At 47.1% G+C, this 23,369-nt stretch overlaps 1 protein-coding gene across 1 annotated transcript in view; it reads right to left on the bottom strand.

Annotated features, from left to right (window-relative positions):
• Positions 1–23,369, bottom strand: part of RASGRF1 (Ras protein specific guanine nucleotide releasing factor 1) — a 57,921-nt gene that overhangs the window by 21,870 nt on the left and 12,682 nt on the right. The window contains exons 4-10 of the mRNA XM_033166815.1: positions 14,829–14,921; positions 10,449–10,702; positions 7,105–7,184; positions 6,642–6,835; positions 5,530–5,639; positions 4,104–4,222; positions 2,877–3,037 (exon numbers count right to left, since the gene is read on the bottom strand). Coding sequence (XP_033022706.1) covers positions 2,877–3,037; positions 4,104–4,222; positions 5,530–5,639; positions 6,642–6,835; positions 7,105–7,184; positions 10,449–10,702; positions 14,829–14,921 — 1,011 coding nt within the window. The remainder of the gene's footprint in view (positions 1–2,876; positions 3,038–4,103; positions 4,223–5,529; positions 5,640–6,641; positions 6,836–7,104; positions 7,185–10,448; positions 10,703–14,828; positions 14,922–23,369) is intronic.

Genomic DNA, 23,369 nt, shown 5'->3' on the forward strand with positions numbered 1-23,369 from the left:
GAGACCTCCACTCACCCCCACGAGCCTACCTCTCCACACTACAAGGCAAAGACAAAGAGCCTCCGCTGCACATTACCAAATCACTGATAAATGTATCTATGTACTGGCTCAATGGGAAAACTTTAGAAATTCCCAAGAAATCACATCGTTGTATCAGTCTTCTCAGTTCCAATGGCATTTAGGACCCAGGGAAGTGAGGTATAGGGGGAGGGGTGAATGAGCCTAGCATAATCTCTGAGATGTACAGTCACATCTGCAGGGCATTCCCAAGGCGTGTGCCATCATGACCTGTGATATCCTGCCCCCAAAGTGTCAGACAGATAAGCATCTCAATCACAATGCCTACCCATCCCATAGTGGGTTGAAACCAGGACAAGACAAAGGGGTGTATTTGATTTGACTCAGGGACCAGAGAACTGTAAATGCTTTCCTTTGTACTGTGATGGAGTACATGTGAAAGATTATATTTGAGTGACAGGGGCATGCCTGGATCTCTGTGACATATCTATGATGTCTTGATGATGCTTCTGGAAATGTATTATGGGAAACTTTAAAGTACTGGTGTAACCATTGTTCGGGGCTTGTCTCTGCTTCTTCTGTGTGGTAGTTTGAAGTCTTGTTGCAACAATAAAGATCAGGCCTACTGACCGCTGTTTTGCTTCTATCTCCTGGCTGAAGTCTCTTGCTTGTGACCCCCGACCTGAACCTTTGGGAGCTAAGGTTAGGCTATTGTGGGGTGCTCCAATGACTCCCTTATACCTCTTTTAGTATGGCAGCACCTACCCTCCGGAACTTCCTATTGATTTCACCTGCCAGGGATATGAATAATTTGCACAAGGTCTTTCGCAGGTGTCTTGGCCAAGCCAGATTTCACCCTTTCCAATTCTCAGAGTCCTTGCCTGGTTTATTGCAAGTTGATCTCTGGCACAGCTCTCCACTCTGGACCAGAAATGTATCTTATGCCCGGTTATGTATTGGTTTAATATGCATACATGAGTTTCACTGCTAGCTCTGTAACTACCTTTCCTGCTCCAGGGTGATTCAAACTGGTGCGGTGACAGTTGCTATTGGTTAACTAAGCTATTGGTTATTGGCACAATTTGGATCCTCTGATTGGGTCCCCGCAAAATCTAAATGTATCCTTTCCCCCAACTCCTGTTCCTGAGAGTAGAAAAGGAGCTCGCCCTTTCCCTCCAGTCAGTCAAGTTCCTACTGCAATAAAGGAGATTGCTCTTGTTAGACTTGACTCCTAGCATATCCTTGCTAGCATGCTGAATCACTACCCAGAGCTGATTACACAAAGAGCTGAAATCATATAGACACTGCACCCACGACTTAACATGCCCCATGTATGGATTTGGGTTTCCATTACTTCACCCACTGAATGTTTCTAAAGCTGTACTGGGCTGTTGGGGGGGGGGGTTAACATGCGGTTTCTGACTGGGGCTATGCCAACACTATACAGTTAAAGCCCATTATCCCCCCCCCAAAGGATCCTGGGATCTGTATACTTTGTTCAAGGTCCTGAGAACTGTCACTCTGCAACAGGTAAACTACACATCCCAGGATCCTTTGAGGAAAATTGTTGTTGTTCAGTCGTTCAGTCGTGTCCGACTCTTCGTGACCCCATGGACCAGAGCACGCCAGGCACGCCTATCATTCACTGCCTCCCGCAGTTTGGCCAAACTTTGAGGAAAATAATGGGATTCAAATGTATGTGTGCACATGCAGTCTGGGCTTTTGGGATATAAACTGTTCATTCACAAAGGTGATCAGAAGGGTGTCACGGTCCAGCTCAGGCCCCCTTCTTGGGTCCACAGAGCCAAGGAACTCCACATTCAGCTTTCCTTCACAAGGTAGAAAGCAACAGTGTTAAAAAAAAAAAAAGCTATGGCTGGAGATGTTCTGAAAGAGTTGTGGAAGCCTGTTTCCCGGGACATGCATGGCCTGCAGGAGGAGTTTTCAGGGGAGTGACAGGAGACTGGAGCTACTTCAAAGAGTGGGAAATGGATCCCTTTCTGTCAGGAAACCCCCCTCCCCTGGGCAGGGAGCATCCCAGGAACGTTTGCAGTACAGGGAACCCACCCCATTGATCACCAGCTCGTCATCCCCCTCTTCAGAAGGAAGCGGCCATTCCTCCAGTGGGGAGGGGGAGTCGGAAGCAGGAAGTCGGTGCAGGGGCTCTGAAGGGATCGCAGAGCCTGAGCATCAAGGGGGAAGCGGGGAACAGGGACAGTTTCCCGCGCCCCGAGTTTGCAGACAGGAAAGACGTGGAAGGGGGAGGCAGGGGTTCAGGATCCCGTGCCTCTTTTGCTGGACAAAGAACCGGAAGGGTTCATTCCCGGACTCTGCAGAGGGATGAGATGGACGTTTGCACTTTTGCTCCACTGTAAATATCTGCACAATAAAGAACTTAGTTTTTAGAAGTTCTGCGTTTGACTGATTTCTCATGAGCAACCACCGAACATCCTTACACTTTCCCACATGCCAGCCACTTATTTTATTTGTATTCCACAAACACAAAAATCATGCTCAATGTGACTTAAGACAGGGGGGGAAAGGAAGGCATTTCAACATTAAACTGTGCAAAAAAAAATGTCATAATAACAGAGCAAAACAAACACAATGGCAAATATAATAACATATAAAAAGCAACATGGCAATACTATAAATAGAACAAGATTACGCCAACAACACCCAGCACTCAATAGTAAAAATAACAAGGGCGCCTGACAGTTTCACCTTGGTCCTAGAGACACCCCTCCCACGATGTTGCTCACAGTCCCTGTCCTGCAGCAACTTCTTAGAGGGCTTCTGGGGGTATCTGGGAACCCACTGCTCTCCACTGCAAGTGCCACCTGCTCTCATCCACTCACCTTGGTCAAGTGCAGCTTCCCACCTGAGCCTCTGGTGCAAATGATCAAGTGCTTGGAGAAGAGGAAGCACTGCCTCTCGCCCTCCTTCCTCAGGGAAAGAGAGCCCAGGCGACCCCGCGTGATCTTCCCCTTCTCGGACATCGGCACTTGGATGAGGGAACCTAGGAGGAGGAGGAGGAGGAAAAACACTAGGTCACAGGGGCTGGGCACATGCCATTCTTCCTTCCCAGGCACCACAGTCAGGAGACAGGCTGGGGCAGCAGGCAAGAGTCATTAGCTTGCCCCTGGGCTGGATTGTCCCCTCTCACTCCCCAACAAAAGAGGAGGGCTCCTCAAGAGTAGGGGGAGCCAACCTTTGGTGCTCTAGAAATCCCATCAGTCCCAGACAGCACCTAATTAGCAGCAGCACGCCCCCCCCCCCAAAAGCTAATGCAATTCTAGGCTGCATCCACAGAAGTCCTGTGTCCCATTCTGGGCATCACAATTTAAGAAGGATACGGTGGTACCTCAGTTTAAGAACAATTCGGTTTACAAACTCCACAAAACCAGAAAGAGTGTCCCGGTTTGAGAACTTTACCTCAGTCTAAGAATGGAATCCGAATGGTGGAAGGGCACTGGCAGCGGGAGGCCTCATTAGGGAAAGTGCGCCTCGGTTTAAGAACGGTTTCAGTTTAAGAATGGACTTCCGGAACGGATTAAGTTCGTAAACTGAGGTACCACTGTATTGACAAGTTGGAACGTGTACAGAGGAGGGTGAATATGATGACCAGGGGTCTGGAAACCAAACCTTATGAGGAATGGTTGAGAGAGCTGGGTATGTTTAGCCTGGAGAAGAGGATACTTGAAAGGTGGTATGATAGCTATCATCAAATATCTTTTTTGATGGTAAGAGCTGTTTTGCAATGGAATGGACCACCTGAGAAGTTGGTGGACTCTCCTTCAGTTGAGGCTGTTCAGCAGGGTTTGGATGGCCACCTGTCATGGATTATTTAGCTATGATTCCTGCATTGCAACGTGTTGGGCTACATGGCCCTTGGGGTCCCTTCCAACTCTACAAATGATTTCTAACACAGCCAGTGCTCAGGGGGATGATGGGAGTTGGAGTTCAATGGCATCTGGAGGGCACCATCATGGTCTGCCCCGACCAAAGGGGTGACAGGGTAGCAATGGCCTGGAAATGGTGCTGTGCTGAGAGGCTAGAAAAAGGCCACTCTGCAGGGAAGCTACCTTGTCTGACAAATGTCTGGCTGGTGTCCAGCAAGATTTCACACCCCTCGATTATCATCCTTTCGATTGCCAAGTTCTTCCGAATGTTTTCTGTCTCGCTCACTTCATCATGCATTATCCTACGGGAAGAGGAAAAAGGTCAGCAAAACACCAACTGCGTTGGGACGGCTGTAGCTGATTTTAGTTCCCCACCCCTGGTCCAGAAAATGGACCCATAGATGGGGAAAAAAGAGAGAACAGCACCTGGCACAGAGTTAGCACTCAGCATAGTTCCAAGTGTAGCAAGCATTGCACCAGCTTAAGCCATTTGTGGTGAAGGGTTGACAGAAAAGCTGGTTTTCTGGGGAGGCGGCTGTTCTCTGTGCCTTCCCTCCACCCCAAGGAGAACAGAAAGGCCATTTGGGAAGAGGGGAGGTCACTTACTGGACCATTCTTCAGCCATTCATCTGCCTGAGGTGAAGGACAAAATGGCGCCCCTCCCATTCCATGGGCAGAAGTTCATTGGACTGGATTCTATAAATTGAATCTTATTTCAAGATGGGTGACATGACAACACCCTCCAGTGCCCCTGAGGGCAGCTTAGTAGAAGATGGCAGGCAGCCTATCTGGGATACCATGGGTTCCTGCATTGCAGGCGGTTAGACCAGATGGATCTTTGGGTACCTTCCAAGTCTACAACTATCTAGTTCTATGATTCTAAGGCCTCTCAGCCATTCCCCACATTCCCAGCACCTGCCACCTGAGGCAGCTACCTCCCTCTGCCTAATGGTAGGGCTGGTCCCCATCACTTGGGCTGGAGAGCAAATGGCAGGATGCTCATACCTCGCGCCCCACCCCATTGTACTGGGCTGGACTAGACTTTTGGTCCCTTCCAACTCTACAGTTCTATGATTCCCCTCTTCCTCTGCTTGACCCACAGAGCCCCTTTCCCACCCGCTGGTCCATCTCTGGCCCATGTGGCCAAGCCTTGGCCGGTGGAAGAATCCCGGGTCTAACCAAAGACGGGGAGTCTCTCCGAGAACAACACGCCTTTGATGTTTCTCAAGCAAGCTTGAAACTTCTCCTCGGGGATGTGTGTTTTCCCTTCTCAGCATTTTCTAAAATACCATATGCTGCCTTGTCATCCTGCCCTTCACACATCCTGAACACGGTGTCTCTGCTGGAGTACAGATGGAGGCTTATTTTCCCCAATGTGATAATTATACAAAAATGTGAGAAGTTCAGCATTCATTAAGGCACTGAGCTAAGCGTGCTGCGGGGAGCTCTCTCCATGGATGGTGGTGGGTATTTGATGGTGCACACACAATCACATAGCACCTGGCTGCATTCTCGCCTTCCAGAACCAGAGCCACATGGCAAAATTTGTGCCCAAAATTCAACACACCACACCCTCCCCCCTACAGCCTGAATGGCCAAATCTTCCCACCTGGAGAGCTCCTCCAACTTGGACTTGGCGTAGTCCAGGCTGTTCCTCTCCACATGCTCATGGGGCGTGTGAGCCAGGAGCTCGTGCAGCGTCAAGATGTACCTGGGGATCTGGGCAAAGAAGAGACAGGTGAGAGAGGGTGGAAGAAAAATTCCGTGCAATGCAGAAAAGTCCACAGGTAAGACCTGCAAGTAGCAGGAGGAAATTCTGGGCATCTTCCATCCAAGCTGTTTCGTTTATGCATTATTTTATTTTATTTTGGAGCTGCCCTAGAATCCCTATGGCTGTTGAGAATAAGTGGGGGAAGCCCAACATGGCCACTGGCAGATTGTCCAAAATGGCATTGGCATTGGTCCAAAATGTCCGGAGAGCACCAGGTGACGGAAGGTGGCTCTAGTTCACTCAGGCCTCTTTTTTGTGTTGGGGGTGGGCAAAATGTCTTGGGCCCCATTGCTCGAAAAGTGAGGCTCTCCACCCCAACAGAGCAATGCCCTGTTGTGCCCTAAACCAGCCTGTCACAAATATTCTGCAAGTCTCTTCAAATGTTAAAAGGGTACTTAAGAGACCTGACTCTGAATCTTATTGGTCAGAAAGAGCCAGGCTTTAAAAAGATGCCCTGTAGCTTTGTTCCTTCCCAGCAACAGGCATAAGAGCCAACTCCTAGGGACAGAGGGGGCTTCAGACCAGTGATGTGTGGTTATTGGACTAAATGTTCTGCTGGTGCCTCCTTCCCAAAACCTGGGTAGCTTCTGCCCGGCTTAGGGAGAGAGGTGCAAAGGCTGGGAATCTTCTGACCAGTTTAGGGAGGCAGGCGCGATGCTCACGTGCGTGACCTCAGGATGCCACAATGTCACATGCATGACATCAACCCACCCCCATCCTCTTCGCAAGCTGGCGCCTTTGGCCCTAACTGTTCCCCTATGAAAAATTTCACTGCATGCCACTGCTTCAATTATGCAGGTGGGGCTGACCTGGGCCCCCCAATATTTTATTCAAGTTGGCATCCATGGCACCAGGGATCTACACTGGAATTTCTCCTTGCACTTGGGCAAGGAGGGAGAGGCTGTCTTGGGCACCCCCTTGTGGCAGCCACCTGCTGCTTCCTCCCACACCTGGAACATGGGGTATGTCAGGAAAGTTTCCAGCGTCCGCTCCTCACAGTCCGGCTTGGCCTCATAGTGCTTCAGCAGCTTGTCAAAATCCCTGTTCTGCTTGCAGTGAGCCAGGATCTGCAGGCTGTACTGGTGGTTCCGGACAAACTCCTGGTAGATGTTGAGCATCGGCAACAGGATGTCAAAGAGGTCGGCTGTGAGCAAAGAGGCGACAGTGAGAAGCAGTGGGTGTAGGAGATGCAGTCAGCCCCTGTTGACTGTACCCTGGAACCTAGTGGGCACAGGATATTGGCTGGTTGTTGTAGGGGGGACGGAAAACCAGGGGGTGAGGGCATGGGATGCAGCATCCAAGGAGAGGTCGTGGCTGAATAGGAGCAACTCTGCGCGGCAACATTTTGTTGTGGTTGACACTTGTCCTCCTGTTGAACCAGGAAGAGAACAAAGAGCAAAGAATGACACTCACCCAGCACTAAGGTTGGCCAGCTGGAGATACGTGCTTTCAGGCCCTGGTAAAAGATCTGGTGTAAAAACATGATCGTCTCACTGAAAGAGAAAAGAAAATGAATCAGACAGGGGGAGCCGTTGTGTTAGGCATCCTCCTGGTGCTCCCAGGGTTCAAAAAGTATGGGGAGCGAGTGCTCAGTTCTTAAGAACGAACCTTTCATTCTCTGCAAACACAGGACTTCTAGTGTTATGAGAGAGGGAGGAAAACTTTTCTCTATCCACTTTCTTCGCATCCGGCATAATTTTATAAACTTCTATCATGTTGCTTCTTTCTCCCCTTGTTTCTAAAGTTCTAAACTAAAAAGTTCCAAATGCCAAACCTTTCTTCATAGAAACCCCCCTGATCAGTTTGGTTGCCCCTTTCTGAACATTTTCCAACTCTACAATGTCCTTTTCGAGGTGAGGTGGCCAGAACTATGGAAGGCAGGGGCAACACAGATTTGTATCTTCTTCAGTAAACCTGCTTAACTGGGCGCTGCTGGTCTCCTTCCATTCGGGCCTGGTCTTGCTGCACACAGCTCAGAACACCTGTGCACATGTTTCCATGTGCTTTGTCTGGGCACAGGTGTCTTCGTACAAAAAATGGGGGAGGGGCAGGTGGGAAGAGATAACCAATAAAGCCTTTCATCTGATACTGGTTCTCACCAGCCCCTGACTGTCAGCAGAAGAATCATTTCCACAATTGATCCCTGCACTCCTGGGAGAGAGGAAGGGATTATTCAGCCACAGAGGGACTAGGATGGGTAGACTGCTGTCGATCTGCAGGACACGTGGAAGTGTGGATACCAGCCAAGAAATTATCCTGACTTGTGGGAAGGTGGCGAGAACAAACTGCTCTGTTGCATTTCTGGTGACGCCATCCGTGGCAGATGTTCAAGCACTTATCCAGTGAGGAAGGTGGCTCACAGACACTCGGCCTGCATCCAAACTATACTGTATGTTTAAAGCACACTCACCCACCAATAATCACGGGAATTGTAGTTTCTCCTTACAGAGCTGCTATTCTCAGCACCCTTAAACTACAGGTCCCATGATCTGATCTGAAGCACATTTTCCCCATCTCAAAGATTTTTGGGAGCTATAGTTTGTTAAGGGTTGCTGGAAATTAAAACACAGTGCGGGGTAAACTACAGGGCCCACAATTCTTTGAGGAAAAGAATGTGCTCCAAGTGCACTTTAAAAGCATGGTGTCTATGCAGTCTAAGTCCGCTGGGGGTCACCACAGAGTGCAGGAAAACAACAGAGTCCTGGGAATGCATGTTTGGGAGGTACCGATATATTTCAGTACAGTACAGCCACAAGGTACAGCACTGATTGAGAAGGATGTGTTCCGGAGCTGCAATGTGAAGTTTTAAAATGCCATTGTAGTAGAAACTGGGGATTCTTTGGAACACTGCGGCATGCCTGAGGGCACACAGAGATACACACAGACTTGGAGATGTGTGCCCTGCTAACAGGGCTTGACAAGGTCAGAAAGGTGGAGGAAAGGGTTAATGGAGCTTGGGGCCAGATGAGGCAGGAAATGATCCAGGCACTAGGAGGAAGGCTGCTTTCTTGATGAGATGGTCCAGCCTGCCAGGCCAGAATCCCTTCCCTGGTTCCTTCCTCATGGGCTACTGCAAGGCAGGATCTAGCCATCCCAGTTCCAGCACTGGAGGAGGCCCCTGACAGTGCATTTGCCCCTTGCTATGCCTGTCTGAAGGCTCCGTTAGTGCCCAGTCTAATAGGATGGTGAGGAGGTTGTGGAGCCTGCCTACTGCTGAATGCCAGGCTTGGCATCTACCCCTGCTAGGAATGATCTAATGCACCAGTAGCTATAACAACAGAAACAGTCTGGGAGGGGGAGTGCTGAGCAACAGGCCAGGCGATTTCAGCTGTGAGCAAAAACAGGAGCTGCTGGTGCCTGGATTTGGGGTGCAGCGAGAGCTCAGTCCTGGCAGAATTTAGCCCAGGGCTCCATTTGTTCTAATTCACTGGAGTTGGAAGCTAATTTGGCCTGTGCCCTCCTTTCTGTGGAAACTAAGCCCACCCTGTGGGTTAGTATTTTTAGAAAGTGGGTGTGGGTGTGGGTGTGTTAGAGAGAGCATGCCTATGCACACACCTAAGTCCTGACTGACACACCTGCACTTTCTCTCCAGATGCACCTTTAGAGGGGGCTGCATTCAGCCAGAAATGAGGCAGCTGATGCATGAGCACCTTGGGTGCCTGACAGGTTCCTTGCAAGTCACTGCTGGAAAGTGGTGAAGGATTCTGCACTTGGGACATCCTCCTTGCCTTACCGTGGGGCTGGCAAGTCTGTCCACTGGCCTGCTCACACTGTCCGGTGCTTGCATAACTTATGACATGGGGTGGGGGGAAACATGAGAGCCAGGAATGGTGTAGTGGTTAGAGGGTTGGGCGAGGACCTGGGAGTCTAGGCTTTGAATCCGCACTCAGCCAGCCTGACCTACCTCACAAAGTTGTTGTGGGGACAAAATGGGGAGGAAGAGAACCATGTATGCCACCTTGAGCTCATTGGAAGAAAGGTGGGATATAAATGGATATATAAATACATTTTTATTTATTTTTTACGTCTGTTGTCCTTCAAATATTGTTGGACTCCAAATTCAAGCAGTCCCAGAAGCCAGCATGGCCAATGGATAAAGATGATGATAATGAGAGTTGTAGTCCGGAAAATTCTTGAGGACCAGAGACACATTCTCTGCTCCTGCCATTTTTTAAAGCCTTTCATGTGTCCAAGCATATTATGTCTACTAGATCACCCTGGTGATTTGTTACTTGCTAATTTGCTGGCAAGACCCAGAACTTCATCCTGTCACCTCTACTTGACTCAATTTTTCAGGCTCCCTCCCTGACTGGTGCGGGGGGTGGGGGGGAATCAGTTCTGCTAGAAGAATCTCCTCTACATTTTCTGTGGTGAAGTCAGACACAAAGAATTAATTCAGCTTCCTGCATTTCATGGTTCAACAGCTTCTCACTGGCTGGTTTCCAGCTCTTCAGTAAGAAACAGTTTTTGTTGTCCTAGAGTTTTTAGCAACAGGCTCCCCAAAGCCCCCTTTTTTGTCATGCTTGCAAAAGTAAAATAAAACACACTGAATCTGGTTATAAGTCACCAAGCAGACTTTTTGAAAAGTTGAAAGGCAGGGTATAAATCCAACACACACAAGCAAAACAAATAACTGTGGGGCTATTAGCTGTTGTTGTTGTTGTTGTTGTTGTTGTTGTTGTTGTTGTTGTTTTACACCCTGGATCACCAAGTTGCTTTACTTGAGCCAGATGTAGCCAGAAGTGGCCCCTACTCACCTGTTCAAGAAGATGCTGCTGACATCGTCGTGGGTGATAGGGGGCTTCTTGGAGCTGGCAGCCATCCTCAGTGGGCGCAGGAAGTTGTTGACCAGGATGTGCAGCTGCTGAACATACTCTGCCTCAGCTTCCAGCATGCTGAAGACCACCTGGTTCCTCTTCCGCATGCTGTCCGCATGAGGTGAGCGGATGTAGTCTTGGATGATGGTCTTCCATTTCCTCCTGCACAACCAGCCTCGTAAAAAGCTCTGGACCTGATAAAAGACAAGGAGTTTCATAAGGTGATCACACAAAGCAACAGGGAGAAGTACTAGGTGACCATTTGGTGTGGAGCTTTCAAATTGGCACAAGGAAGATCCCAGCAAGATTTCATCACCCCCATCCCAGCTCTGCAAAGCGATTCACCAGTCTCATTTTGTAGGGGCTGAAACAGATCTATCTGTATTTATAAAGCTTCAATTATTTCCCTGAGAGTAGATAGTGCCCTTCACTGACTGCTCCTCTGTTTATTATTATATGGTGTATTTCATATCTATGTGCACACAGGTACCTATTAAAACACAGAATTGCAGGGCATTAATCTACTTTGGATTCAGAATGTGTTCCAGTGGCTGGGGGTTCCTATGAAACAAAAGAGTGCCTCTGAGCGTGCATGAGGTCACTTTCCTTCTCTGCTGGGAAATGCACAACCAGACCCAATATAACTCTTGGTGGAAACAGAAAACACTTCTGGATCGGTGCATAAAGCTCAGGCAGATTGTCCCCAAGGCCTTGGATTTTGGAAGTGTAAATATTGTATATATACGCTATGTTTGCACTTGTGCCTAGCATGCCAATCCCACTCTCAGGAAAGGCTTTGATATGTCTCCAAGCACCGTCACACACTGGCACCAAAGGGTTTATACACAGAAACATTTGCTACAGATAACGCAATACATAAATAAGAGCAGATCAAAAAACCAATTACAACACATTAATACGCCTTTCAAGCCCAGTATTGTTGATTCTCACTGGCAGTGGCTCTCTGGAGTGTCCAGCAGGGCTTCCCATCCCTAACTACCTGGGCCTTTTAACTAGAGTGGCCACTGAGGATTGAACCTGGGATTTTCTGCATTCAAAGCAGGTTCTATAGGCCTGAGCTGTGTCCCTTCCCTGAACCGCAGGCCACATTGGCCTGGTATTCTGTTCTGTGGGCACTTGAAGGAGATGGTATCTGGTGAAGTCAAGGCAAGGCAGGCAGAGGCTGGCCAAAATAGCCGAATGCAAGTCATAGCCTGCAAAATCAGATCAAGCCAGTGTAGATTGGTCAGAAGCTCTATCACAGAAAGCAGACAAAATCAGGACCCCGGACAGCTCCAAATGAGCATTGCTAGTTGAGGATCCCCTACTTAGCAAACTGTCAGAACATAAGGAGAGCCTGGCCCATCTAGTCCAGCATCCTGTTCTCACAGCAGCCAACCAGATGCCCCAATGGAAAACCTGCAAGTGGGATTTGAGCATAAGAGCACTCTCCTCTCTTATGGTTTCCAGCAACTGGCATTCAGAAGCACTGCTGCCCCCAACAGGGAGCTAAACCCAATGGAAGTCTTCCATAGGCTGACAAGGTCTGTAATGTGGCTTGTTCCACCTTGGTGCCTACCGGGTTTTGCCATCTCTGATTTCTGCAAGGCTGAGAAGACAGACATTTGGCACAGGGAACTCATCCTCGGAGCCCAAGGATGGTTTCACGGCTGTGCCCACCCTGTTGAGAGGGCCCCAATTCAGTACCAGGAGTTCTCCCAGTACCAGGGGTTCTCTCATGAGAAAGGAGTCATAGCCTCATCCTCATTGAGTCTTTCATCTGGGTACCAAAAGTTTCCAGGATTGGGTTGGCTGCTATAGCCTTCACCTGGGCCTATAAGAAGGGACCTATTTGCTCCCCGGTCCAAGACAACCTCCCCACACATCATGGAGAGGTGGCAGTGTGCACTAGGGCTCACCAACCGTGTGGGCAGATATAGGGGGCCCTGAAGCAGCCCAGAAACTACAGCCTCTTAATGAGCTCCAAGTGACGCCTTTATGTTTCCAAAGCTCAACGAAGAAACGGCAGGGTGGTTCCCCCGCTCCCCTGCTTGGAATCTCCTGGGTGACAGGCAGCATGAAACGCTGCAGGTCCTACGACGTAAATCAATGCAAGATTTCCATCTGAGAAGCGAGGGAGTTTTCTGTGTGGGTGAACCTCCAACTGCAAGGAAAGGGCAAGGATGAAGAAACAAACTGAAGCCTGGAGATTCATTAGCGAGAATCCAGGACACCAGAGCCTACCAGATGTAAGTAGCCAGGGTTCCTTCTGCAGGAATTCATCTCCCATCATCTCCCCCCCTTGCCCCCCTGTGTTGCTTTAACATCAACCTGAAGCTGCTGGAAGAGATCGTCTGGGGAGCTGGAGAGCAGGATCACCACCAGTACGTAGACGACATCCACCCAGATCTCCACCCACCCACCCCGTCCTCTTTTCCATCATAAGACAAGGAGGCACTTGTAATCTGGAGGTTGTGTTGGGCTGGATCCTTTTCCCTGCAGACAAGGCAAATGTTGGGGGCAGTTGAAGCCTAACCCAGGAATGGGCAGTCAGCTTGCTCTGGATAGAGTAGCACCCCTTCCCTCCCTCCGAAAGTTCAGGTTCACAGCCTGACAGTGCTGCGGGCAAAAGTGCCTTGGCCCACCTGTAGGGCCTTCTTGGCTCCAATATCCCCTCCCTTGGAAAGGTGCCTTCTTCTCCACCTCTAAAAGAATAGTGAAAGGGGGAAGGGCCATAGCTCAGTGGTACAGCATCTGCCTTGCAAGCAGAAGGTTCCAGGTTCAATCCCCACAGGCATCTCTAGCTAGAGTTGGAAGAAACTCCTACCTGAAATCCTGGGGAGCAACTGCCAGTCAGTGTAGCCAACATTGATCAAAATGGACCAATGGTTCTGATTTGGTATAAGGCATCTTCCTGTGTTCCTATGTGGTCCTTTTGCAGCCAGCACTACTGTTATCTGGCCCAGTAAACTGAGTCCTTTTGCTGCTCTGTTTTAGTGAGCGATGTTGTCTAGACGTATAACAAGTCAGTGTTTTATTTTGCTTGTTTGATTTTATTGCTTTTACTTGTCTTTACATGCAAGCTGCTTTGGGGACTCTTTGCAGAGCCAAAAGTGGCATTAAAATATCAATCTAAGCAAACAAATATTTTGTTTCTGCTTCCTGCCCAATCTCTCTCAACTAATCCATAGCAAAGGTCATCCGCCACAGTCTAAGGGGAATACGGTGTGCATAAGCGCCCAGGGAAACTGTAGGAGTCCAAAGTGGAGACCCTCCCTCCATGAGCACCCTTGAAATGGTTCACTGGGAAGTCTCCTTTTATAGATGGATATTTAAGAATAGTTCAGCAATTCGCCACCCTGCATCTTGTGAACCAGGAGATCTGAGGAGAGGATGAATTTATTTATTTTCAAAATTCACTGGATGATGATGATGATGATTATTATTATTATTGCAAAGTCCACAAAGCAGCATTCAGTCACATTTTCAATACAATAAAATAATATTATAAAGATAAAAACACAGCAGCCAAAACAATACACGAAGAGAAGCAGTAACTGGTTTCTGGGTGCAGAGTCGGTGCAGACTGAAGAGTGGACTCAATAAAAGAGCATTTATTAATCTCTGAAAAGCCAAATATGATCACACAGGGGGGAGGTGGGCCTCCCAAGTGCCACAACCTTAAAGTCCCTGTCTTACCTCCCCACTAACTGCGCTTCATTTTACTGGAATGTGGAGCAGGGTCTTATCAGCAGATACTGAAGGAGAAGCAGGACCACTCAGAGGCATTAAGGATCAGGGACCCAAAGTATTTAGAAGCCAATGCAGATTGAAAAAGAAAACTGATCCTTCTTCCCAGCCAGGAGCTGTGCACTTTTCTTTGTCCACCCACAATTTTTTGTTTGTTTGTTTTGCTGGGAGAGCTGGTGGAGAGATCTGGGGGTATCTGGCCTGCAGTGGCTGTGATCCAGGCAATGACTTCCTGGGTGCCTGTTTCCATCCCTCAGGAATATCCTCACATTTGTATGTCAATATCACTGTGACAAAGACATTGCCTGGACCTTTCTACCACAGAGAGAAGCACAGAGCACAACAGCTCACAGAGACATTGATTTCCCCATCCTCTGACACCATCCAGATGTTGCAGACCTCCTTCCTGGAGGTTAATGGCATTGCAAAGCACAGTAGAGGACACTTTACCACCACCTACTGGCTATAATAAGGCTCTTGCTCCTCAATTATGACAGATGTTTTAGACTCCAACTTCCACCAGCCTGTGCTGGCAGAGGAGACCAAGCTCTCTAAAACACCAGAGCCTACCTTCTTGATCTTTTTGATGTCACTGTCATCGTCGTTGGGTGCATTGGTCTGATTGGACTGGATGCGCTCATTGTCTTTGAGTAAGGCTGCAATCTGGGAGCAGACAGTAAACAGAGAAGTAAAGGTGAAAGGACTGACATGGTAACAAGCCAGATTCAGTCAGGGGGCCCATCATGATGAAGGCGCTCAACCAGTGAGAGAAACACATGTCCAGAGGATGCACTTCTAGCAAGATGTACAAAACTCCCTGCAATTCCATGGAGGAGCTTCCATCACAGACTTATTTCGATTTGGGCATTTCTATGCTACCCAATCAACTGTGTCCTTTGGGCGGCTCATGAATTAAAATCAATGAAATTCAAATGAAACAGTACTAAAAACAATCAATATTTATAAGCATTGCCAGCACAATTAACAAACAGCAGCGTAAAAGCACCCAACAGCATAAAATCAGTAAAACACCCCCCTCCAAAAATAAGGAAAAAGAGTTAAAAGAAATAAAAACATAGGATTTTAAAAGAGCAAACAAGGTAGCACTATATTGGTATTTACACAGTAGTTCAGTCCAAGCACACAGCTCAATCTTCCTCACTCGATAGGTGAGTTGAGCCCACTGGCTAGCCACCATTTCTCCCTCTTTTTTGACTCGCTTTCAACGGAGCAACATGTGCTTAGGCATGATGCTCTCTTGGCCTCCAGCCAAGAGAGGAGAAGGAGCTATCGCCCTTAAGGAATAGTCTCCTAATGTATATTGTATCTTCTAAGCTAAAAGTCTGCCTTCTGGGATCCAATTGTGAACAGATGATACTTGTAAGTAAACTCTTTATACTTTTATAGAAGACTGTGTCGTCTCTTATTTTAGGAGGGAATTAGTAGGGGAAAATACCCGGACAGTATTATTATAGAGGTTCTAGCGAACCTGAGCAAGCTATCCGCTGTGTGTGTTTAAAAAAGGGAATGAAAACTCTGCTAAGTTCTGGGACTTGTTAACACAAGTTGGAATAGGATATAATAAACAATATATCCTCTCCTGCATCCCTAAACATTCCCACACACCTTGCCTTTGCTTTTCCAGGCTGACCACACACACACACACACCCTGGAGTCGAGGTTTGGCTCCAGGGGCTCAAACTCCCCATTCCATCTTTTCTGCTGGGCCCCAATTCCCCTGCCCTCCTCTCCCTTTTAAAGTGTTTAGAACGTCTTTTAAAAACTTTGATCTCAGGGTGGCAGCATGTGCTTCCAATCCAAACACAATGCCACAGCCCAGCTCAGAGGGTGGATGATACAAGTCCCCCCCCCCCCAGCAATGCCTTTTGCAAGATGCATAGCCACCCTGGAAGGAAAGAATTGTAGAATTGTAGAGTTGGAAGGAACCCAAAGCACCCTGTAGTCCAACTCCTTGCAATGGAAGGAAGGAAGGAAGGAAGGAAGGAAGGAAGGAAGGAAGGAAGGAAGGAAGGAAGGAAGGAAGGAAGGAAGGAAGGAAGGAAGGAAGGAAGGAAGGAGGCCCCTGCCTCCACTTTTAGTAAGCTACAGTTGGGGGCCAAGGGGGAGGACAGTGGCCCTGGAGGGGAAGGTGGATGACAGCACAGTGATGGTCGTGTGTGTCTGTGATGGTGTTGAAGATTAGTGGCTAAGTGCCTCCCAGTCACTCTCTTGCAGCCTATACTGCTTTGCAGGGTTATTGTGAGGAGAATAACGTGTCCCCTGCTTGGTTTTCAGGCTTGCCCATTCTGCTATGAGGGCTTTGATCTGGTCCTAAGAGGAGGCAGGACCTGTTTGACATGGCACAGTCCACCAGCCTCCTTCCCACCTGCCTTGAGACCTGCTGCCTCAGCTCTTCACTTTTTGACTGAGAAGATGGCAATGCCTGTGCCAGGTAGCCAGGCCCCCTGCCCTTGTATTTTCAGTTGACACAGCAAAATCCCTCCTGTTCAGGGCTGTCTCTTGGGGACTGGGGCAGGGAGTCGATAGCATTCTCAATATTATTTCATATAAATGTTTTTGTTTTTTTAAAGGATGGTTACTTTCCGAAGGCAAATTTGGAATTGTGTTGCTTGGAAGCTGAATCACCATCAGTTAGGTAAAGGAAAACACATGCGTTGGTGATGTAGATGTAAAATTGTGACTTACTCTGAATTAATTAGCCAAGTGTATAAATATCATTTTTTTCTCTAATCTGATTAATGTCTTTCTGTGTTCATGCTTCTGTAGCCCAAACCGCACCACCCACGCAAAAGAGAAGGGCACTGGCAGACTCAGAGTAACCCTGAGATTTGCAAATGCTCTAGAAAATCTCTAGAGAGAAAAACCAAGAGAGAGAAGGATCCAGAATAACTCAACAACATGGAATGTTGAGCCAATGGAAGGAAAAAAGGGGGGATGGAATGGAGTTATTTGGAAAGGACAGGAGGAAGAGGCATCTGACACCCAGTCGTGGATAATCCTGGGAATTGTAGGTTGTTATGGGTGACCATTCCAGGCACCCTTAATAAACCACCATTCCCAGGATCCTCCAAACTATCAAAGTGGTATACTAGTGCTTTAAAGATATGGTGTGTTGATAGCAAGAAGTACATGTGGGATGTGAAACACGAGAGCAGTCAAATAGAACATCGCTAGAGTGGACATGAAGGTGGTCTCAGTCCTCCAGCCGGAACTTCCTGTTCTCCTGGGCTGAGACAAAACTTCCTCTGTGTAACTGGAGATGGGTGTGGCCTCACCTGGGCAGGTTAACACAAAACCACAGGGGCCAGACTCCATCTTCCTCTTTTGGACAACGCTCTCAGCGGAGCAACATCTAGTTAAGGCAATGATGCTGTCTTGGTGGACAAAGGGGCTTTCTCCCATATGGAGATAGTCTCCACATGTATACTATTTTCTAAAGTAAAAGTCTGCCTTCTGGGATTTTATTGTGAACAGGATGGTGTAAGTAAGAAAACTCTTTTCATGCTTTTATATAAGACTGTGTAGTGTCTTATTTTGAGAGGGATTAAAAGGGGAAAATACCAGGACATTTATTAGAGGTTCTAGCGAACCTGAGCAAGCTATCAGCTGTGTGTGTTTAAAAGGGGAGCGTAAGACTCTAAGTTCTGGGACTTGTTAACACAAGTTGGAATAGGATATCTTAAACAATATATCCTCTCCTGCATCCCTAAACATTCCCACAGTACAGAGCGAACCATTCTGTTGCCAGAAGGTGTTATTTCCTGATTCAGACTGAGAAGCTGTTTCTCAATGCATCAATGGATGGCAGCGAAAGCAGTCCTTGAAAATCACAGGAAAACTCCAAGATTTTAATGCAGCTGAGATCGGGCATCAATATCCCACCTCCCAAAAAAGTCTAAAAGATAGCAGCAGAACCAAGAGCTTCCTGATCTTTGGACCTTTCTAACTCAGTTCTTATTTAGAATGAAACATTTAAAAGTTAGCCCAGATAATGCCACCCCCAAAGCTAAAACATTTGAACCTCAATGGACAATCTAGTCCAGCATCCTGTTCTCACAGTGGACAACCAGGTGTTTGTAGGACACCCACAAGCAGGATCCAGGCCCAAGAGCCTTCTCCCCTCCTGTGGTTTCTGGCAACTGGTATTCAGAAACATTGCTGCATCCAACTGTGGCAGCAGAGCATGGTAATTGTGGCTAGGAGTCACTGATAGCCCTCCATGTATTTGTCAAATCCTCTTTTAAAGCCATGTTGGTTGATGGCCATCACTGCCTCCTGTGGGAGTGAGCTCCACATTTTAACTAGGTGCTGCATGAAGAAGGACTTTCTTTGATCTGTCCCGAATCTTCTAGCATTCAGCTTCATTGGATGTCCACAAGTTGTGAGAGAGGGAGAACTCTTTTTTCTCTATCTGCTTTCTAGCTTTACTACAGCTCTGCAATGTGGTCTGTCATAATACTGCAGGTCAGAGTCAGGGCTGAGGTTGGTTTGGATTCCCAGGAAAACACTCCCAATATCCATAAAGGTCAATCAGCTTGAAATTGCATACCTCAGACAACCTCCTGGGCCAGACTGATCACTCAGTTGCACCCAGAAGCCTCATTCTTCGTTATCTTGCATCCGTTAACTGGTTGCACATTTTCAAATGTTCAAAAATGGGATGCATAAACAAACGCATGTTGTACATGAAGTACCACTGAAGTCAGAAGGGAGATTCCTTGTCTTGGATGCTCCCTGCTGCTTTTTCAACCCCTCAGCCCCTTAGCTGAGGTCACGCCCAGGCAGCTCACCAGAACAATGTTTTGGTGCAAACACTCCTTGTATGAACTGAAAGATGGAGATGTAAAATGTCTATTTCCATGCAAAGAAAACTCCTAAACAAATCAAATTCAAGCATGCAAATGAACTGGGAGGCGCAGAAGAAAGATTGGTTCTGGGGAAGTGACATTATAACAACAACAAATCAGAGATGCACGGAAAGCATTGTCCCTTTGAAGCTGATGCCATTCAGTTTAACATCCTGAGGTTGCCCCTAGCAACGAGATACAGAGCAGCCTCCATTAGAGCCCTGGTATTTTTAAACATCACACCCCCTCTTTTTAAGTGTCATGCCACATGCCACATATGGGTGCCCTGGACAGCAAAACAGGGAAAGGGGGCAGGTGGGTGTGAGGATCCTGAGTTATGCAGGAGGCTTGCTTATTTTTAAAAGGCTTGTGGTTGAGTTGAGGGGCTAGAGAGAAAGTAGGGACCTCTTCCTAGACCTAAAAGGGGGTGGGGTGTCCATTAAGTACCTCCTGGGAGACTTCTGCCTGGCAATGCAAGGCCTCTCTGTCCCACTCTTTAGGCTGCATATAAACACACCTAAAGGATCCTGGGCACTCTAATTTATACCTCACAGAGCTCAGCACCCTGAGCAGACTACAGTTCCCATGATTCTTTGGGGTGTGATGTGTTTTAAATGTACGGTGTGCATGCCTTGGGAGAGAGAGTCTTTGTTCCATTATCAAACTATTATAATTCATGCGCAGGAACACACAAGACATAAAAGGCTCAGCACTCGGTCCCATTCATCTGAATGGAGGGAGAAGGAGTGCAAGCAAACTGCTGATGTTCATAGGGGAAAGAACTGGGCTCAGAGAATGTGCACATCTGGCGCACCCCTGAGCCCAACATTGTCACTCTCTCACACACACACCACCAGCATGTCCTTCAAACTGTCGCTATCTGGCAAGTCCTCTTCTTCACAGGAGGTTTCTAAACAGAGGTTGGATAGCCACCGGTCAGGGATTCTTTAGCTGTGATTCCTGCATTGTGGGGAGTTGGACTAAATGACCCTTGGAGATCCATTTCCAACTCTACAGTTCTATTATTCTAAGTAGCTGAGAGGAAGGGTGGGATTTGGCCTGTTCTGCTCTGAAGGAGCAGGTGTGCAGCCTTCTGAATTCATTACTGTCGCTTAAGGCTCAAGTGACTTCAAGTGGCACAAAGTGCCTTCTGTCAGTTTTGGCTGGTGGCCAAGCTACACCCCTGTCTGGAGAGGGATAGCCGAACTTCTGTTATTAATAAAAAAAAAAAATTTTCATTTGTACCCTGCTTTGGGTTGCCCGAGCCACTCTGGGCAGCTTCCTACACATATAAAAACATAATAAAACATCAAACATTAAAAACTTCCCAATACAGGGCTGCCTTCAGATGTCTCCTAAGTCAAATAGTTGTTTATTTCCTTGACATCTGATGGAAGAGTGATCCACAGGGCGGGCACCACTACTGAGAAGGCCTTCTGCCTGGTTCCCCGTAACTTCACTTCTCACAGGGAAGGAACCGCCGGAAGGCCCTCGGAGCAGGACCTCAGTGTCCAGGTTCAATGATGGAGGTGGAGATGCTCCTGTTTTCAATGCTGGTGCAAGAGAGTCTGAGCACATGACACCAATCCTAGCCTGACTGCACTGGCTACCAATTAGTCTCTGAGCCCAATTCAAAGTGCTGATTTTGACCTATAAAGCCTTATGTAGCTCAAGACCCCCATACTTCAAAGACCACCTCTTCCCACATGAACCAACCCAGACTCTGAATTCCCCACATGAGGCCCTTCTCCATGTGCCCCCTCCAAGGAAGGGGCAGAGGACAGCAACACAAGAACAGGCCTTTTCAGTGGTGGCTCCCTGCTTGTGGAATACTCTCCCCAGGGAGGCATGCCAGGTGCTATCACTGTGTTTTTAGTCCCCCAAAGTCTTAGGATCTTAATTTTCTGCTTATCTTTTCATGGGGTGGATGGAAAAGGATCTGCTCTTGTATCTATATTACTTGTGTATTTTAAGTTGCTTTATCATTGTTTCTAATGTTCCTTTTTGCAAGTCAGTTTGAATTTCACTTTTGGGGAAGAAGAAAAGAAAAGAAGAAGCAACAAATAAACAATAATAAATAACCACAACTGGTGGGCCTTGTCCTTTCAGTGAAAATCTTGTCCCCATAAACCTACCAACCAAACCACTGACTTTAACGCAGTGTGCAATTTATTCATAATTAAGCATTATCAAACAGATCATATTCAGAACAAAATGGACTCACTTCTGATATTAGCCATGCTAATAGCTGAAATGACTCCTCTGCAAGCAGGGAGAGTTCCTGGCTGGTCTGCTGATAAATCTTTTACACAGCAGAAAGAGCTGCTTTTCCCTTTCAAAATCCAGTAAGCAAAATTTGCACATTAAAGGAAAATGTCATTTGATCTGCGCTTCAAAGGGTAGTGGGGTGTTGTTGAGGGGAACAGCAGAAAGTACAACACTAAGAATTTAAGCACAGAGGCAGACTAATTATGCACCAACATAGTGATAGTTCTTGGATTACTCGTTGCTCAGTTTTTTAAAACTATACAATGAACAGCTTCTGCTCTTCCTGCATCCTAATATTAATAGAACCATGGAATTATTCTTCCTTATTTTTAGCTGAAAACTCATTTCTTGCCATTTGAATCTATTGGTTTGGGTCCTCCCCTCTGAAGCAGCTCTGTCTTCCATGGGACAGCCCTTCAGGTACAGTGGTACCTCGGGTTACATACGCTTCAGGTTACATACGTTTCAGGTTACATACTCCGCTAACCCAGAAATAATGCTTCAGGTTAAGAACTTTGCTTCAGGATAAGAACAGAAATCGTGCTCTGGCGGTACAGCAGCAGCGGGAGGTCCCATTAGCTAAAGTGGTCTTCAGGTTAAGAACAGTTTCAGGTTAAGAACGGACCTCCGGAACAAATTAAGTACGTAACCAGAGGTACCACTGTATTTGAATATGGCTATCATGTCACCTCTCAGTCTTCTCTTCTCCAGACTAAATATGCCCAACATCCTCAACCATTTCTCATACTGCTCCCAACTCCTTAACCGTTCCTCATATTGTGACCTCCAGGCTGAGACTTACAAGGATGACTTGACCCATAACATTCGTGCCCGTGGCAAGGTCTGCTACTGCTGGAAGAAACCAAGTTTTCAGATTAGGGGTCTTCGAGGCATCCCTTCTAAAATCCATGTCAAACACCATAACTTGCCCAGCCAACAGCATCCTACTCAACCCCCTTCCAGATGAATATTGCTGAGCTTAAGGTATTAATGTCTCCTGCACAGCCAGCACTAAGTACGGTAACTGGTGGAACTTCAGGTAGTCTCTTGTCAAAGGGTAAACACTCCAGGCCAGAGACTTGGTTTTCAAAACACCATTCAGACACAGGTATTTCCATGCAGAGGCAGGACACAGGTTCAGTCCCTGCCTGTGCATGTGTAAATCTGATTACCATGGCATTTTCACCTGGGATGCTGCAAATCTCTTCACCTCTAGAACATGCCACCTTTCTGCTTAACAATTCACCGCTCTGAAAACAGCCTAAAGTGACTTACAGAAATATTTTTTTTAAATTAAACTAGATAAAGTTTTAAACCAAAGAAATAGCAACAATGAATCCACATTCTTGTATTAATTTTAAAAAAAAACCCTGAACAACTTAGGTCCAGGGTACCATGGGATCATCTGAATATTTCTATTCCAGCTCGGTCACAAGATCATTTGCAGGAGTGTCATAATTCATTCCCAGAGTTGGTGGTGCTCATTTGACAGCAATGGAAACCAAGTCATTGGAGATTCAGCAAGTACCTTCTGTGCCAACCTTTAAATGCCTGCTGTAAATTTTCAATTACACCATGCCTATGCAGGCAATTAAGAGTCCTCCCAAAATGGGTTACTGATCTTTGTTTTAAACTTCTTTGTTTTTAACCTTTTGTGCTTTTATGGTATGGTTTTATCTTATTTTTGCAGTTGTGAACTGCTTTCATATTATTATTATTTTTTAAAGTGATAGGGATACATTTTTTTATAACTAACTAATTAAATACTGCTAAACAAATGCAAACAGTCCAAAAATATAGTAAAATCAAAATAGGCAAAGTATACCGTTCGCTTAAAAGCAAATTGGAAGCCAGAGAGCAGCAAAAACAGCCCATTGTGTGCCATCAAATGCCCCAAAGGGCAGGAAATGCAAATGGGGTCCTTCCCATTGCTGGCAAAAAAAAAAAAAACCCGCTGAGAGGAAGGGGGTACATT

This window comes from Lacerta agilis, chromosome 13, assembly GCF_009819535.1.
Source record: "Lacerta agilis isolate rLacAgi1 chromosome 13, rLacAgi1.pri, whole genome shotgun sequence".
Lineage (NCBI taxonomy): Eukaryota > Metazoa > Chordata > Lepidosauria > Squamata > Lacertidae > Lacerta > Lacerta agilis.